Source organism: Leptonychotes weddellii, chromosome 7 (assembly GCF_054177405.1).
Source record: "Leptonychotes weddellii isolate Sample4059 chromosome 7, ASM5417740v2, whole genome shotgun sequence".
Lineage (NCBI taxonomy): Eukaryota > Metazoa > Chordata > Mammalia > Carnivora > Phocidae > Leptonychotes > Leptonychotes weddellii.
In genome coordinates, this window is record NC_138375.1 from 25,836,652 (window position 1) to 25,852,994 (window position 16,343).

The 16,343-nt window shown below is 42.7% G+C and overlaps 2 protein-coding genes across 6 annotated transcripts in view; one reads left to right on the top strand and one right to left on the bottom strand.

Annotated features, from left to right (window-relative positions):
* The window catches only part of LMBRD2 (LMBR1 domain containing 2), a 44,709-nt gene extending 37,572 nt beyond the window's left edge, over nt 1-7,137 (bottom strand). For 2 of the 5 annotated variants that reach the window (XM_081825998.1, XM_081825996.1), the window contains exon 1: nt 6,787-7,137. The gene's annotated coding sequence lies outside the window, so the exon portion shown is untranslated. The remainder of the gene's footprint in view (nt 1-6,786) is intronic. The other 3 variants (XM_081825995.1, XM_081825994.1, XM_081825997.1) reach the window with 3 other exon arrangements.
* A 156-nt stretch (nt 7,138-7,293) lies between these two features.
* The window catches only part of SKP2 (S-phase kinase associated protein 2), a 38,516-nt gene continuing 29,466 nt past the window's right edge, over nt 7,294-16,343 (top strand). Inside the window, exons 1-2 of the mRNA XM_081826000.1 lie at nt 7,294-7,499; nt 7,982-8,253. Coding sequence (XP_081682126.1) covers nt 7,456-7,499; nt 7,982-8,253 — 316 coding nt within the window. The 5' untranslated portion in view covers nt 7,294-7,455. The remainder of the gene's footprint in view (nt 7,500-7,981; nt 8,254-16,343) is intronic.

The window sequence follows — 16,343 nt, forward strand, 5'->3', positions numbered from 1 at the left end:
CACACATTTTTACATTTATTATAATATGCATAAAAAACTAAGACAAAAAGGAAATACATAAAGACATTAATAACAGGTAGGAAGATTATGGGCATAAGCAAACAACAAAATCAGTTATAAATTTGCTACTAGCTACTAATATTTTTTTATAACGGTTGTCAATTTTTCAGTCTGATTCATAGTACTTTAAAATCTTGTAGATGAATAAACAGAATTATGCATCCTTTATTCTAGTAATAAAGAAATGATTTGGTTACATCTCTTCCCATTCTCAGTGTATTAGTCACCTATTCCTGCTAAAAACAATTCCTATAAACTTAGAGGCTTAAAACAACACCCTTATATGATAGTTTCTGTGGGTCAGGTGTCCAGGCACAACTTGGTTCAACTAAATTCTCAAGATGGAAATCAAGGTGTCAGCAGGTTTGTGTTCCTCTCTGGAGACTCTCGGGAAGAATGTACTTCTAAGTTCATTCAGGCTATTGGCAAAATTCAGTTTGTTATGTTTATAGGACTGAGATCCCCATTTCCTTGCAGGCTGTCAGCTAGCATTTGCCCTTAGCTCCAGAGGCCTCTTCCCAGTCTTTGCATGTGGCCCTGTGTACCTCAGAGTTAGCAATGGCTTTTCAAATCCTTCTCAGGCTCAGAATCTCAGACTTTCTCTTCCACCCTCAGCTGGGAGGAAACTCTGCTTTTAAGGGCTCATCTGATCTCATTGGGAAAATCTGGATAATCTAGTCATATTAGTAACCAAAGCTGTAAAAAAAATAATTCCTCACTTGATGAAGGCATAGATATCCTTGGGGGTCTATTATTCTGTTTAACACACCATCTATTTCTGTTCAAGCTGAACTCCTGTTGTCTTGTTATGACACAAGGTTAGGCCTAGGGGTCCCACTAAATTGGAGAAGAAAATTGGGGTTTCCCTAATCTGAGATGAGAAAATAATAGTTTTAAAGTCTATATCTTTGACCTTGTACCTAAATTCAAGTGAGGAATTATTTTTTTACAGTCCAGAATGACAGCACTTTCCAAGGTTCTTTATGAACTCCTATATCCTATAGCTTGTTTTGGTTCTTTCAACTGAAAAATTTTGTGTTCAAAGCTAGGTGCACCTTCTCCTCCATCTGATCTAGTTACTTATATCTTAAATTCATAAAATCACTGTTAATTAAAATCTAAAAAAATAAAGATTAGACAACTCAGGTTTGGCTTACTGAAAAGAACTTACCACCAGGGAGTACAGCAATGTGGCAATATATACCAAAGACCTTAAAATAAGTATATATCTCTTGTCCTAGAAATTCCTCTCCAAATAACTTAAAGAAAACCCAAAATGTGAACAAAGATTTACCTATAATGTTTCATGGCAGCATTATTTAAACATGAAAACATAGAAACAACTTAAATGTTTGTACTAAATAGTCCAGGAAGTCTTAAAAATGTCCTCCAGTCACATCGCTGTCCATTGCCTTTTTGAAAAAAGCAGCCAAGGGTTTCATAAATCACTAATCCTATTAACCTGTCCATGACTCATGGGAGCAGGGATCTGCAGCAAGTCCCCTGCACCTAAGTCAAGGACTACATAACAGCAAAACTAAATTGCAGGCAGTGATTCAAGGAGGACACCAGATTCTCCCAGTCTACAGGAAAGGTGAGATCCACAGGGACACTTTAGAGATGTCAAAAGGGACAGGGGTGGGGTCTAAGGGAGTACACATAAGAAACACATGGGACAAAAATACACCAAAATGCTAACAGTGGTTGTCATAAAATGGTAAAGAGATGATTTCTATTTTCTTCTTTGCTTTTTGTGTGTTTTTCATTTTAAATAATGAACATTTATTATTCTGTAATTTCAAAATTATTTAAAAATCAATGCAGTAATATGAAAGTAAAGCACATGGCAAATAGGAAATGAGAAATTCTGCTGCAGTGTTAAGTGCCTAAAGTTACAACTATTTTAAAATACAAATGTTTTGTTATACTGTGGTAAACCCGGGCTCCAAATCTCAACTTTATTTAATTGTGTAATTTTATGCAATTTAAAAGGTTAAGGGAGGATAAATAATCACCTCACACAGGTTGCTGTGAAGATCAAATGAGATACAAAAGTGAAACACCAACTAGGAGTTCTAGAAACAGAGTAGGTCCTCAAAAAATGCTAGTTGCTCATCTCCACCTCCTTCACATCATGTGCTTCTAGAAGATAACTAGTTGCTTCAATAGTCTCAAAGCAAAGCTTTACACTAATAGCTTCCTCTCCCACCATCCCCCCAAAATATGAATGGATACCAAATGCTTTTTGCTTCTCATTCTCTGTGGTTACCACAGCCTGGGCCCACCCAGATTCTTATAAAACAAAAAATGATCTTTGCTCCAAGAAATTGCTCCCTTTGCCTCTCTCGACAAATTGGGATTACCTCTCTAGGTCTACAAGGTAGCCCAAACACCCCTTCAACACTCTGTTGTAAAGTGGGAGAACACATCTCAGAGCCATGTCAAGAAGGTGTATTAGACATCTTCTATAGACACCAGTGTCATATAGAAAGACAATGCCATTCTTCTAGGCACATGATCAAAATGGAGGTGGATTAAAATGGATCATTTGCTGACCTGCAACCATGTACAGCTGTGCAAAAATATACTCAAGGGCAAAAGAGGAAATATGCCTCTGACCACAAAAGTGGTACTTCTAGCAATATTCCTCAAATATTAAAATAATGTGTTTAGGCTAACTGGCAAAAATGAAAGAAGAACATGCAAAAATTTGGAGGCAAATCAAAATTCAGTTCCGTGTGATTAGAAATTGAAAGAGAAATTCAAAGCTATCATAGGTTGGCATTAACACCACAGCAGCAAAAGTAGATTTTACTCAAAATCAAAATGCCAGTTCATTCGTTCTAATTTTAGTGCTTGATATCCAGACATAGTCTACCTTTCAAAATACCAGTTCTGAAAGTCTTTAAACACTTAAAATCCAATTTAGTCCCATACCAATTATTAAGATATCGTACAATGTCTTTCAAATGCCTTTCATAATTAGCTTGTTAATGTTACTGACTTGGGGTACTGTTTCCCAAGTACTTTATGGTTTATAGTGGGTTTTTTAGGCTAAACACACTTTAAGTGGAAAACTTACAGGTTAAGATAATTTTGGAACTTGAAGCATCTGCCAAATATCTTCAAAAAGAAAGAGAAAGAGAAGGAAAAGACAAGAAGGAAGGATGAAAGGAAAGATTTGTGGTAGCAACTGAAGAGAACAGAGACAAAAATTTTGTCCAAACCTAAGATTCTGAAGCTGAATGAAAAATTTCTAGCCAGAACCTAATGATGCATCAGACTTGGGCTATGCTAACTTAAGTACGTATCTTTATTCAGATATGTGAAATAATAAAAACTAGGAGACAACTCAAGATCTTAATAATGAAAAATTGAAAGTATCAGAACTACACGTGAGTGTTGTGGAAGTCAACAATCATCTACTACCAATAAAAAGTTAAATCTCCCAAATATAACCACCATTATTCCCTGTTTAAAGATTCCAGGTATAGGGAGGATTCAGCTTAGGATATACACAGAATACCCCAAGACAGTGTGGCTCCTACTCTAAAAATACAAAATAGCTGTAATATCTTTTGAAGCCATTTTCAAAAAATGAGCTGAGTTGCTAAACCAACCAGGTAAACTGAATTCCAAAGTGTGACAAGCCCTTCTGAAGACAGACATGTACAAAGTGCTTAACCTTTGGTAAGACATGAGAGAGAAAAGGGAGCAACCATCTAAGCAAGTAAGAAGAAAACAACTGGAATTGTAATGGATTCTTAAAGATTTCACGTAAAGAGATTATAAGACTTATTTTGGTAATTAAAGAATAATCCTTAGAATCCTTCTTAATAAAATAATTTTTAAAAAAAGAATAGCTAACATTTAGTATGAGTTTACTAGATTCCAAGCATTATGCTAGCACTTAACATACTTTATCAGATTAGACCACACAAACCAGTAAGAAAGGACTATTAGTATCCTTGTTTAATAGAGGAGAAAAAGGTACAGAGAGAGCCAGAAGTTCGTCCACATTCCCACACAGCCAGTGAGTGGCAAAGCTGGGATTCAAACCTATTCATCCTAACTATAATTGGGATACTACACAGTCTTTTTTCAAATCCAGACATACTTTCTTAATGCTATTTAAATTGTTTAAATAATTTCTTTTGTTTGGTTTTTACAGTGAACAAATTAGAAACATTCTATTAATTATTCCTTTAGATATATCAAGATAGAATGCTAGAAAAGTCATGTTTAATACAGAATTTAGCAAAGTCTTTTCACCTTCCAGGTAAGACTACTATATTACTTAAGGGTAATATATGACTCTAATTTACGTGGGAAAGGTAGAAAAGCAAACATAGAGCAAATTAGAATAGGGAAAGAACCCTTCTGTTCTTGCTCCAATCTGTCCATCACAGACAGCATTAAACTACAGAGATCTAAAGATCTACTTTAAAAATAATGGAGGGAAAGGATCCTTCTGAAATTTGATTGGCAGGTAGAAACTTCTTGCTATATAATCGTTCTTGGTCTTTTGTTCCCCCAAGCTAAATAACATTAAAAAAACCTAAAGAAATCTTTAAGATTTATTTCATGCTTTGATGGAACTAAGAAAAAAAGCACATCACTCTTCTATTTAAATACAATCGCTTTTGTCATATGTGATTTTCAAAAAGAACGCTAATATACTACTGAATATACACATAGCTTACAGTGAAATGTAGTTTCCAGTCTTTTTTTGCCCCTCCTGTGCCCTCACAATATTGACCATCTTGTCTCTTACAATAAACACTTTCCCAATTTACAAAGTCGCTTTGTATTCTACCTCAAGCTTCTAAAGAGTACTAAAAATTACTCACTCTAATGTCATTTGCAGAGATTAAAAAAAAAAAAAAAATTGTAATTCATCTGTCCTAGATACTGATCTAGTAATTCTAGTTTTAGAAATTTAGTTACACCTCTCACTCAAATGGGACATGGGTGCGCTGAGCAAGATTAAATAAATAAAATTAACCAGGAAAAAAAAATAATCCATATCAGTAGCAATCACAGTGTAATTCTTAAAGAAACCAGACTGCAATATCTATGTAGCTGATAATCTCATCTCTTCAATAGACACAATTCCTTATATCGAACAGACTCCCATGTACCAATTTAAACTTTTATTTACTATATAAAGAGAACGAACACCCATGATTAGAATAATGAAGAAAAAAAACTGATTATTTCAGCAAGCTAAAGTATTTTTGTTACCAGGGCAAACTGTTAGTAAAATACCTATTCTAGAATTTGAAGACTGATTTTCAAAGTTGACAGGCTTTCTTTGAAGTTCTATAGAGGGCCTCCTGTCCACCAATTCAGCTATTTCAAGTATTCTAAGAACTAGAAATGTTCCCTGGCTCCTAGGAAACTACTTACTAAATCCTACCACCAGGATATTTCTCATCTTCAAATTTAAAATCATCCCATTAGACCTTCCTATCTATAAGATCTACTTTGTATCTCAAAACTTTGTTTACATTCTCATCACAGCATTTAAAATATTTTTTCCTTGTTTCTTTCTCCTCCATTAGTGTATACACTCCCTCTGTTTTACTTTCTTGAAAGAGACTATAACTTTTTTTAAAGACAAAATTATGTTCTCTAATGAGTTGCAATTTTAAGGAAAAGGATGTAGATTTCAAAGGAAGGCAACTGCTTTCTCCTTAGCCAAAGTAACATAAAGGTAACTTGCATTTAACAATATTTTCCATAATATCAGTTTAATGAATTGTGAACATTCAGCCTAGTATTTTCACCTAGTTTAAATCAACTTGTTATGAGCATATCCCTTCTTTACACCAATTTCACTTATTTTCAAGAAAAAACTAAAGATTCGTGAATACCTTAATCAAGAAGTGGTCACTTTTCAGGCTAAGCACCAAGCCTGAAACCAGCACATACCCGGGCAAGAGAGGTTTAATTCCAGCATAAAGCGAATCGGTTTTTTAATGGTATGTCATACTATTTTTTAAGGTATGTCATACTGCATACTGAAGTAATACTCTAATATTTTTGTCTGCTTACTTCTGAACTTCATAAATCCTCTGCATTTTTATGAGGGTTGGAATTTATTTCCCTTCTCTCTTCCACTGTTTTCCAGGGGTCACAGTCATGGTGTAGTGTGCACAATGGATTTCGCATGGTCATCCTACCTTAGAATTTGGCACACTCCCTCCTCTAACCGCCTTCAAACTCTTCTTGGCGGAGATAGGCTGAAAGCAGCTCGGTTTTACACGGCGACGCAACCAGACGTGGCCCGTTGAACACGAGCAACCGAATGGCTTCGTTGGTGGCCCCTAGCGTTGCGCTAAAAAGCCCTTTGCAAACATATAGTCACCTTATTTGTTCCCGTGCTGGCATTTCTGAAACTCGTCAAGGCTGCAAGGGGATGCGCAGCTTTCCCACCGCACACAGGAACCACGGTGTTCTCCTGCTCCCCTAAAATTAAACCACCGCCTCTCGTTCGAACTGCGCTTTAGTTTACAAAACGCCTTCACGAGCGTTATCTGACTTGACCCTCACGGCCAAGCGTGTTCTCGAGATAAGCCTCGAAGCGGTAGTGCCTATTTTATTGTTGAGGAAAGGATCCTGTGCATAGACCCAGTGCTAAGGGTCACTCTCCCCCCGATGGAGGAAGCAGCTTCCCGGCGGAAGGGAGAGCAAGTGTGACGCCCGCGGCCCCCAACCTCTCACCTGGCCGGCGGACCTGGCTACCGCCTATCAGTGGCCGGGAACGTAGGCCCGCGGTGGCGGCTGCTCGGGGTCTCCGAGGTCCTCTCGATCTCCGCCTGCGCTCGGCCTCAGACCCCAGACCCCAAAGTGCCTCAGGCTCTCCCCATAAGGCTCACCGTCCGATCTTGCCAGACAGCATCTGGAAGGACCGGGAAACTCTGCGTCCGCCACAGCCGTCCAAATCTGGGACCTACGGTCCGAGGCGACGGCGGTGACGATCACTACAAGGCCTGCAGGCTCTGGGGTAAGGAAAACCCGTCCCCAGTCAAGCGGCTGACATTTCCCAGCCAGCCGGAGCACCGCCCACTTCCGCTTCCCCGCCTACCCCGTGGGTAGCCCAGCCTCGCAGCCGCGGGGAGTTCTGGGTATCTCGAAGGCGGGTGAAGTAGTAAGGAAGGAAGCATCGGAGAGCCGGCCGGACTACGAGGCACAGCAGAAACTACGGTTCCCAGCAGGCCGCGGGGCCGCAGACGGCAGCGGCGGAGGAGAGCGAGTAGAAGAGCCCTGCGCGCGCGGCGAGGATGGAACGTTGCTAGAGTTCGCGGGTCTTGCTGCTGGGGGTCGGAGCTGCAGGCCGTGAGCCGCCGCGCGCCAAAGCGGGAATCCCGGAGGCGGGCAGTTCTGCAATTAATGTACGCATTTAAAACTCCAGAACCCGTGGACGCCATGCACAGGTAACCCGATTGCAAAAGGGGGCAGAGAGTGAATGAACGGTCTCAGTTTTTTTAGGCCGCGAATATTGCTACTTGCTAATATTGTTACAAATGCTGTAAAGTGAATACTTGCTTAGCTCCTTCTTTGGGAAAGAGTGGATGGCTGGATGCTTTAGTGCGGTGATAAGCGTGCGGTTTTATTTGCCTTCCCTTATTGAGCTTTCCTGCTACTGTTTTCCATCGTTGTGCTCTCCCGCTTGTCTGTTCCCTCCACTTTAAGACATTCTTGAGGCCTTCTCCGTGATCGTAAATCAAAAAGCCCTTTTGGTTTTCTGTTATTTTCTCTTTCCTTCTTAGAAACTTGCCGCCGGCATTTAAAAGCAATTCTATGAGACACTATGAAAGTTCTCTGCATTGCATAACTTGCAGTTTCATTTAGGCCTATCTTTGAATTATTCACGGGTGTTTTTGAAAGAAGCAGGGGCTGTTGTGCATTTCTGCAGGAAACACCTCCAGGAGATTCCCGACCAGAGTAGCAACGTTACCACCAGCTTCACGTGGGGATGGGATTCTAGCAAGACATCTGAACTGCTGTCGGGCATGGGGGTCTCTGCCCTGGAGAAGGAGGAGGTGGACAGTGAGAATATCCCCCAGGAACTGCTCTCAAACCTGGCCCACCCTCAGAGCCCTCCCCGAAAACGGCTGAAAAGCAAGGGGAATGACAAGGACTTTGTGATAGTCCGCAGACCTAAGCTAAATCGAGACAACTTTCCAGGTAAGGTATGAGGGTAAAACTGTCGGTCACATAAGAGGCGGATTGAAGTATTTTATTGGTAATCTTTGTTTAGCGATCTTTAGGATGGCACGCTTTTAAAATTGCCTACTTCTGAAGTCGTTTTTCAAAGAAATGGGACAACTGGTCACTGAAATCTACAGGAATCTTGGTAGGTATATATTTTCTGGTGCACAATTGACTTTTAACCCATGTGAAATTTTAACCCAGAAGACATTCCTGCCTCTTTCCTTTGAAGGGAATCTGCATGTACAAAGGCCAGCTCGGTGCCACTGATAAATGGGGACATAAGCAATAATCTTGTAGGATTTTTTTTGTTGTTGTTGTTTATATTCTGCTGATCTATAACCTTGATTGAGTTTGTTGCCATAATTGCTTTAGTTATTTGTCAAAGGACTAATAAAGTGAATGTTAAACTGAGTGTAGGGACTTATATCCCCAGGGACCTCCCAAGTGGGATTTTTCTGGTATGCTCTGTCTCCATTACTGGCAGCATTATCTGTTCAGTCAGTCAGTCCCTTCCCACCATCCTCCAGCATCCAACCAATCATTGAATCTTTCCCTTTTGTCTCCTAGGTGTTTTTCAAACTCTCACTATCTCTTGCCTGAATATTGGAATGGACTCATAATTCCAGTCTTATCCTCCACAGATCCACCCCCAGAGCTAGAGCGGACTGACTGAAATGTAGAACTCACCGTATCATTTCCCTCTTTGATAGCTCCCCATCCCCAGGCTTCTCAAACAGGTCAATGAGTGCCTCCCAGAGTGGAGCAGAACCCCAAGGGTACAAAAAGCCATAGGGTAAACACAGTGCAGTGACTTGGGTTATCAGTTTTTCTTGCCAGTAAGTCATTTAAAACAATCCCGCAAATATTTGCTGAGCACATGCTATGTGGGGGGGCATTGTTTTAGGTGTTGGGGATAAGGCAGCAAACAAAACCTAAACATTCCTGCCCTCGTAAAATTTCTGTTCGAGAGAGTAGATGCAATGAACGTAATAAACATTCCTGCCCTCGTAAAATTTCTGTTCGAGAGAGTAGATGCAATGAACATAAACAACTACATAATAAATGTAGTATATTAGAAGGTGATAAATGTTGTGGCCAAAATCATATATAGAACAAGGCATGAGGGACTGAAGTCCTGGGGTGGGAAGATGGATTGCAACTTTAAATAGGGTATTGAGGGAAGGCCTCACTTAGACACGAGCTTTTTAAGCAAAGGCATAAAGGAAGTGTGAGGAATGTGCCATGCAAATATCTTGAAGAAGAGGGCTCCAAGCAGAGGACAAAGTCAGTGCAAAAACCCTAGGGCAGAAGCATGTCATGTTTGCTTAAGGAAGAAGGAAGCCATATGTGGAATGAGCAAAGGGGAGAGTAGTGGGAGATAGGGCTAGAGGTGGTGTTGAACAGACTTGTGATGTGACCTTTTAAAAGGACACACCGAGGGGCGCCTGGGTGGCTCAGACGGTTAAGCATCTGCCTTCGGCTCGGGTCTTGATCCCCGCGTCCTGGGATCGAGCCCCATATCGGGCTCCTGGCTCAGAGGGGAGCCTGCTTCTCCCTCTCCCTATGCTTCTCCCTATGCTCATGCTCTTTCTGTCTCTGTGTCTCAAATGAATAAATAAAATATTTAAAAAAAACAAAAGGACACGCTGATGTGTTGGGATTAAACTGTGGGGGGGGGTGGTCAGGCCTAGAAGTTTAGAGATTTATTAAGAGGTGTGGGAGTAGTGATAAGTGTGCTCCCATCTGACTTTCTTTGAAGAAGGGTTGGTTGGTTGCTTTGCTTAAAAAAAAAAAAAAAATCTGTTGTTTTGGGGTTTTGACTTTCATTAGGAAAGAGAACCTACAGATTATGGTCTAGAAATCTACATCAAGAAGGGGTGAATTAATTAGAAAGGCAATAAGGGTTTGTGAAGTCAGACAGATCTGACTTTACATCCTAATTCTGCTGTTTACCAGCCTTGGGAAGTTATTTGAGCTCTCTGTGCCTTTGTTTCTTTGTGAAATGGAATAATAATACTCACTTCATAGGTTGGTGTGAAGATTAAGTGAAAGAGTGCACATAAAACTTAGCATGCTGCGTGCACGTAACATGTGATAAGTAACCCCAGTTAATTTGGTCAAAATTTCTGACACTCATTTTGAAGCCACTTCACTTTTTCTTTTGTCCTTAATCCTGTTAGCCGGACCTTGTTAGTGTAGAATTTTTTTTTTCTCAAAATTTAATGTTAATGTTATTTTTAGTGTCTCGAGTGCAGCCCTAGCAATTTGGTGCTTGACCAACCAAATGTGGTGAACGACGCTTTCTGCTAAGATGAGCAGATTTTGATTAATTTGTCCAGTGCCGATTACTTTTACATGTTGAGCATGATTCCTGTGTGTCCTTCCACAGTCATACCCAGAGAGAGCTGTATAAATAAAAAAGTCATTTTTTAAGCAAGGCACTACAGAAGATGAAGGTATGGTTCCTGGCTTGTAGGAAATTGCTAGTCAAGTTGAGGAGAAGAGATAATACACACTAAGAGGAGCTCACAGCAGAAGATGGCAGCTAAAACACTAGCATCTGATGAGCAGTTCAGGTAGTAAGTGCTCTAGGAGGCCAGAGGAGGGGAACCCCTTGTGCCAAATTGAGGCAGGTGCGGCTTCCCAGGTACAGAAGGACTTCCAGGTGATTCCCAGGGGACGTGGACAGTCTTCCTCCTCTCAGCACAAGTGGAGGCTCTGCAGAAAGAAAGATCTGGAAATGGTCCAGTCAGTGAGTCTAGATTAAAATTGCCCTCAAATACATATGTCTGAAGTGAGAAGAGGGGAAAAAAAAAAAGTTTTTATGTTTGTTACTACCTAAGAGAGAGGCAGAGAAGGAAACTAATTGTATATAAAATTGCCCTCAAATACATATGTCTGAAGTGAGAAGAGGGGAAAAAAAAAAAGTTTTTATGTTTGTTACTACCTAAGAGAGAGGCAGAGAAGGAAACTAATTGTATACATCGTATGTGCGTGATATTACACACAACATGGATTGGTTAATTGGTGTGGGGTGTGGGGAAGTAGATTCACTGATGCAGGAGGAGGGACAGCTGGGCTAGAGGATTCCCAGTGGGCCTCCAGGAGCCTGGGCTTCCAGTGTATCTGGATCATCGTTCCGGGGAGTTTGTCTGCAGTTGTCAAGACAGGTGGCCAAGAGCTCTGCCAGGATTAGGGTAGAAGAGGCCACACCTGCTTTATGTAGCGATCTGATGACAGAGGCCCTGGGCTGTGAGTTTTTCCTGGTTCTTCACTCAGCAGTCTCCCTGCAGGCCCCATGCCAGACACACACATCTGTCTGGTGACTAAATCCTTGTCATCGTTTTATTTTGGAAGTTAAAAACTGTGTGGCAAACCCGTATGAGGACAGGTCTTTGTGGCCCTCGGGGTGAGTATATGGAAGGAGTTGGCAGTAAGTGGCCTAGTCGTGAGGTTAATAATAGGCACAAAGAGGACAACTGTATTTTATTCGTTGTGGTCATTAAATGCCTGTCTTGGTCCCTTTTCTCCCCATCCCCCACCCCCCACAAACAAGAGGGCCAGGAAAACACTGTCGAACTAATTTGTTGATTAGCTTTTCCATGGCTGTTAAACTACTTGACATTCCCAGACGCTGCAATGGTTCTCAGAGTGGAGACTCTGAAGTTTAATGTCTGCTGATATCCCTGAAGGAACTTGCTCAAAGTGCAAAATTCCTGAGATTCTGATTCAAGAAGTCATGTCTTGAGCCTGGGAATCTGCTTTTTAATGTCCCCAGGCAAACATTTTTCCTCTAATTTTTTTCTTTAAGCCAGTAATAAATGTATTTTACGTTGTAATCCTGGGTGTGTGCCGGAAACAGTAATTTCACAAAACTGTATTTCCCCTTACTAAGATAATTTCCTATTCTGTTCCATTCCATTCTTTCCAAACAGTGCTGCTCAAACCAAATTGATTCATGACTCACCAATGAATCTTAGCCCACAGCTCCCAAAGCTCAGCTCTGTAAGAGCCATATTTATGGGGCCCTTTGAGGCATCTTTTCTTTGCCCTATAGCTTCCTTTCATTTATTCATTCAACAAGTATTTATTGCACATTCTAGAGAGTAAGAATACAGCAGTGCCCATAACAGACAAAAGCCTGGCTCTCAGATCTCATGTAGAGCGTGTATATTATACCTTGTTCTCTAAATCGCAATTTCCATGGTTTCTCCACTGCTGTTCCCACATTTCAGGGTTGAGCAAGTCTCTTACGGAAACAGAGGGTTGGACTGAAGGGTCGTTGAGGACCCTGTTTTTGTTTTGCTGTGTTTTGCTTTTTTAAGTTTTGCCCACTTAGCCAAAACAAAAACCAAAAATACCAAGTTCATATGGTCTAGTGTTCTTATGATTTGTGGGCAGAGGAAGGAAAACTCATCCCAGCATGGCAGAACGTTTGCGGTTTCCCAGAAAGGAAGCATAGGTTGTTAATACTTCAAACAGGCTAGCACAAGCAAACATAACGTGAGCCCCCACCCTTAAACACTAAAAAACCGTAAGTGTGAGCACCAGTGCCCGCTTGTTCTTCAAGTATCATTTGTTGATCCATGTTTAAGGAGAGAAGCAGTTTTAAGAGTTTTGTTTATGATTAAGATTTGGAATTTTAACTTGAATCTGAGTGTAGGTGATAGTCCAAGAAATACATAAGCCAAGTAAGATGAGTAACCTAGACTTGCGAAGATCTCATGCATAGAAAACTCTTCCCTAAGCTGCTCTCCCCAGAGGATTTGAGGCATGGGCAGCGGTGAGGTGACAGACGTGGACAGCTGGGGTTGCACGTGAGGGAGAAGTGGAAATGACAGTGGCCAAGGATGACGACCAGCAGCTTTGTGAATCTGGCCAGTTTTCGCCCCGTTTGTGGCTCTGAAGTATGTTTAACTGCCTTCATGCAGTTGAAGAGTGGCCACTGTGGGCTTGAATAATTGTTTCCTTTACTGCTCGGCGCTGGTGTGCAGCCTTGGGGGGTTTAGAAGAGGCGAGTGGAGGAAAGACCTGCTCTGGACTCTCGCATCCGCTCGGGCAAACAGACCAGACAGCAGAGTAGTTAGGAATCCAGGAAACAGATGGTTGATGTTTTGAGAATTCAATATGGCAAGTAAAATTAGATTAAGCATATCACCAGCCTGGATGCCAGCCACTGGAGCTAGAGGACAGACTTCTGCTCCATCTGCTTGGACAGCGGCCAGTCTCAGGCTTCAGCTCTCCAGCCAGGGGCCCTGCAGTCAGTGTCCTCTGGCCAGACTGAGGGAGCCCTGGGCACTTGGCTGCCAGCTGAGGCCATGCATTGTCTCGGCCATTGTTGATTCCCTTTGGAAGCCCACTTGATAGCTCTCAGCATCTTTGTTTTACTCCCTCTTCCTGCCTGCCCTCCCTCCCTCGCCCTGATTGAGTTCTTTTTCCATAGCAAGTCAGGTGTAATTCTCAACCTTCCCTAACCTTGTAGAACATCAAGAACTCAGGACAGGGGAGAGCGTAGAATGTTAGAGCAGCCTGTGGTCGAAAGGGAATCATTTGGAGTCAGACGTAGGGTTGAATCCCCACCCTGCCACTTATTTGGTTGTGTGACCTTGTCTCTTTTGCACGGTTGCATCTTCTTCTGAAGCCCTTCCCCCATCTCACAGACAACTCGTATACTGACCTGGGGACATTACCTTTGTGCACTGGGTTTTGGTCTCCAGCCTCAGCCTCGTTCCCTGGACACCCAGCAGTGCCGTGTCATTCCTTTGCAGGTACAGTGCCCTCCGCTACCTGACCAGCCTCCAAACATCTACCTCTTGTGTCTACGCCTGCACCTCAGGGCGTGGGCTTTTGGCATGCTCAGACAGGGCAGCCCCAACTTTGCCTCCTGGCTCTGCCGCCCCACAGTTAATATCACCTTGGTGGGGTTACTTAACTCTCCTGAGACCAATTTCCTCATGGGTAAAATGACATATACTGAATACGCAGGGTTGCTGTGTTTCGAGTCCATGTGCTTGAATAAATGCTTTCAGTAAACAGCAGTTTTTAAATGCGAGCTTATGTGTTTGTTGATTAGTTTGTCTCCCAAGCGGGGCTGGGACTGTGGCTTACACGCAGCTCCCAGCACTGCTGTGTTTATTCGGCACCCAGGAATGTTTATTGAAGCGGAGCCATAGGCCAGCCTTCTCATTTTACAGATGAGGAGCCTAACTGGTCTTCAGAGGCAGCAGCAGTCTTGCCTGTCTCTGCGTTAAAGCCAGAATGCTTCCTCTGGGTGTCAGTCATTCCTTTGTGAAATACCAGCTGAGCACTTTCTGATATTCATTGCCAGGCCCTCCCCTAGGCACTGGGTGTGTACTAGTTACTTGGCTAGCAGAGGTGAACCAGTCACACAAATACAAAATTAGCACATTCACAAACGGCATGAAGGGAAAGTAAAAGGTATAATGCATCCAGCAAAGATTTATTGATTGCCTAGGGGCCGGGTATAGCGCTGTGTACTGGGTCTGCCAGTCTGGGTCTGGGGGCTGCGATGGTGACCTGGGAGTGCTCCTCGGAGAGGGTGACGTTTAAGCTGAGATCTGAAGGATGAATGAGTAGGAGTTGGACAGATGAAGGTAGAAGCTGCAGTGCAAGGCCCTCCTCATTCTAGCAGTATTACTGGCCTGGCTTCAGTGCCCGGCTTCGGCGTCCTCTGCAAACCTCTGCCTTCGTTGCTCTGACTAGTTTTCCTTCAAGCCTTATCATTACCTAGCTCATATTGTTCCAGTTGTTTCTGATTTCTTATGTGTTCCCAATAAAATAAACACTAAATTCATTAATTTATTTCTCCCACCCTGCCCTTCACAAGAAGTCTCCCTAATTTCCTTTCCCACCGTCTTTAGTAGATGCGTGGCAGCCCATCGAGAGCCCCTTGGAGCTCAGCGCTCCTTTATATGCCAAAGGCTTTCTCCTGCATGCAGATGTGCCTGCTTGACACCTCTCTGGGCAGGCGTGTGGGGAGGTAACATGTCTGCCCCGCTCCCTGAAGCCCCCACCCAGTGACTGACAGGCGTTGGTGGATTAATACCCCAGCCCCTGTGCCCTCAGCTGGGACAGCTCTAGGGCAGGAGCTGTAGGGTCTCCTGGAGTCCCCAGCAGACTTGAACTCCACTTGGCCATGGCCATAACCTGCTTATTAACATACCCCGCGCTGGCTTCCTTCCCTTCCATATCTCTTCACTTTCCAGTTCTTCCTGGGATTACTTACCAAATAAACTATTTGAATTCAGGTCCTCCAGCTCTGCTTCTGGGGATCCCAAACTTAGATAGAGCGCTGTTTGGGGCTCTCAGTAAATCACACCACGTAGCCCTTGTCCAAACCCTATTAAAACCTGGTGTGTTTTCAAACAGGTGAAAATTCCAAACAGCATTGGAAAGAAAAGGTCCTCACAAAAGGCAAAACGAGAAAAACGAGTCAAGAAGGAGAAAGGAAGTTTGACTCTGCTGCGTGATCTCTTCCCTTACATTATTTAGTCTTCATAGGGAACTACTTTGCAAAATCAATCCCTTTATTCGAGTTCCTGCAGATGAGGAAACCAAGCCCGAGGGATTAAGTAACATGCCCAAGCTTTGTAAACTTGGGCACCAGAGGTGCGTTCCCGCAGTTCTTGCACTCGGGGAGGCCAAGCACCTGGTGTCCCGATGAGCTGACGGGTCGTAGTGCAGTCTCAGCCTACTAGATTCAGAATAACTAAGTGTGTCATCTTTTGCCAAATGAACTGCTAGAATCTGATCTACAGGGCAAGAGGCGACAGAGGTCAGGGAGTTAAGAAGAATTAATGGAAGGAAAACTTAGAAAACACTATCAGCTTTTTTCCAGTTTGGGAGGCGGAGCAGGAGCCCTGTTTGAGAGCCTCTGTCCTCTGCCCATGCTGAGCTTGGAGGAGCCTTGTGGTGGTGACGGAGGGTTGCTGCCACACGGAGAAGCTTCCGGGTCCTCTCCAGCTTGCCTCCCCAGGTCATGGTCCAGGGTCAGCAGGGATGATCTGCCTTTATCTGTTTACCCCTCGTTTCAGGGCTACAGT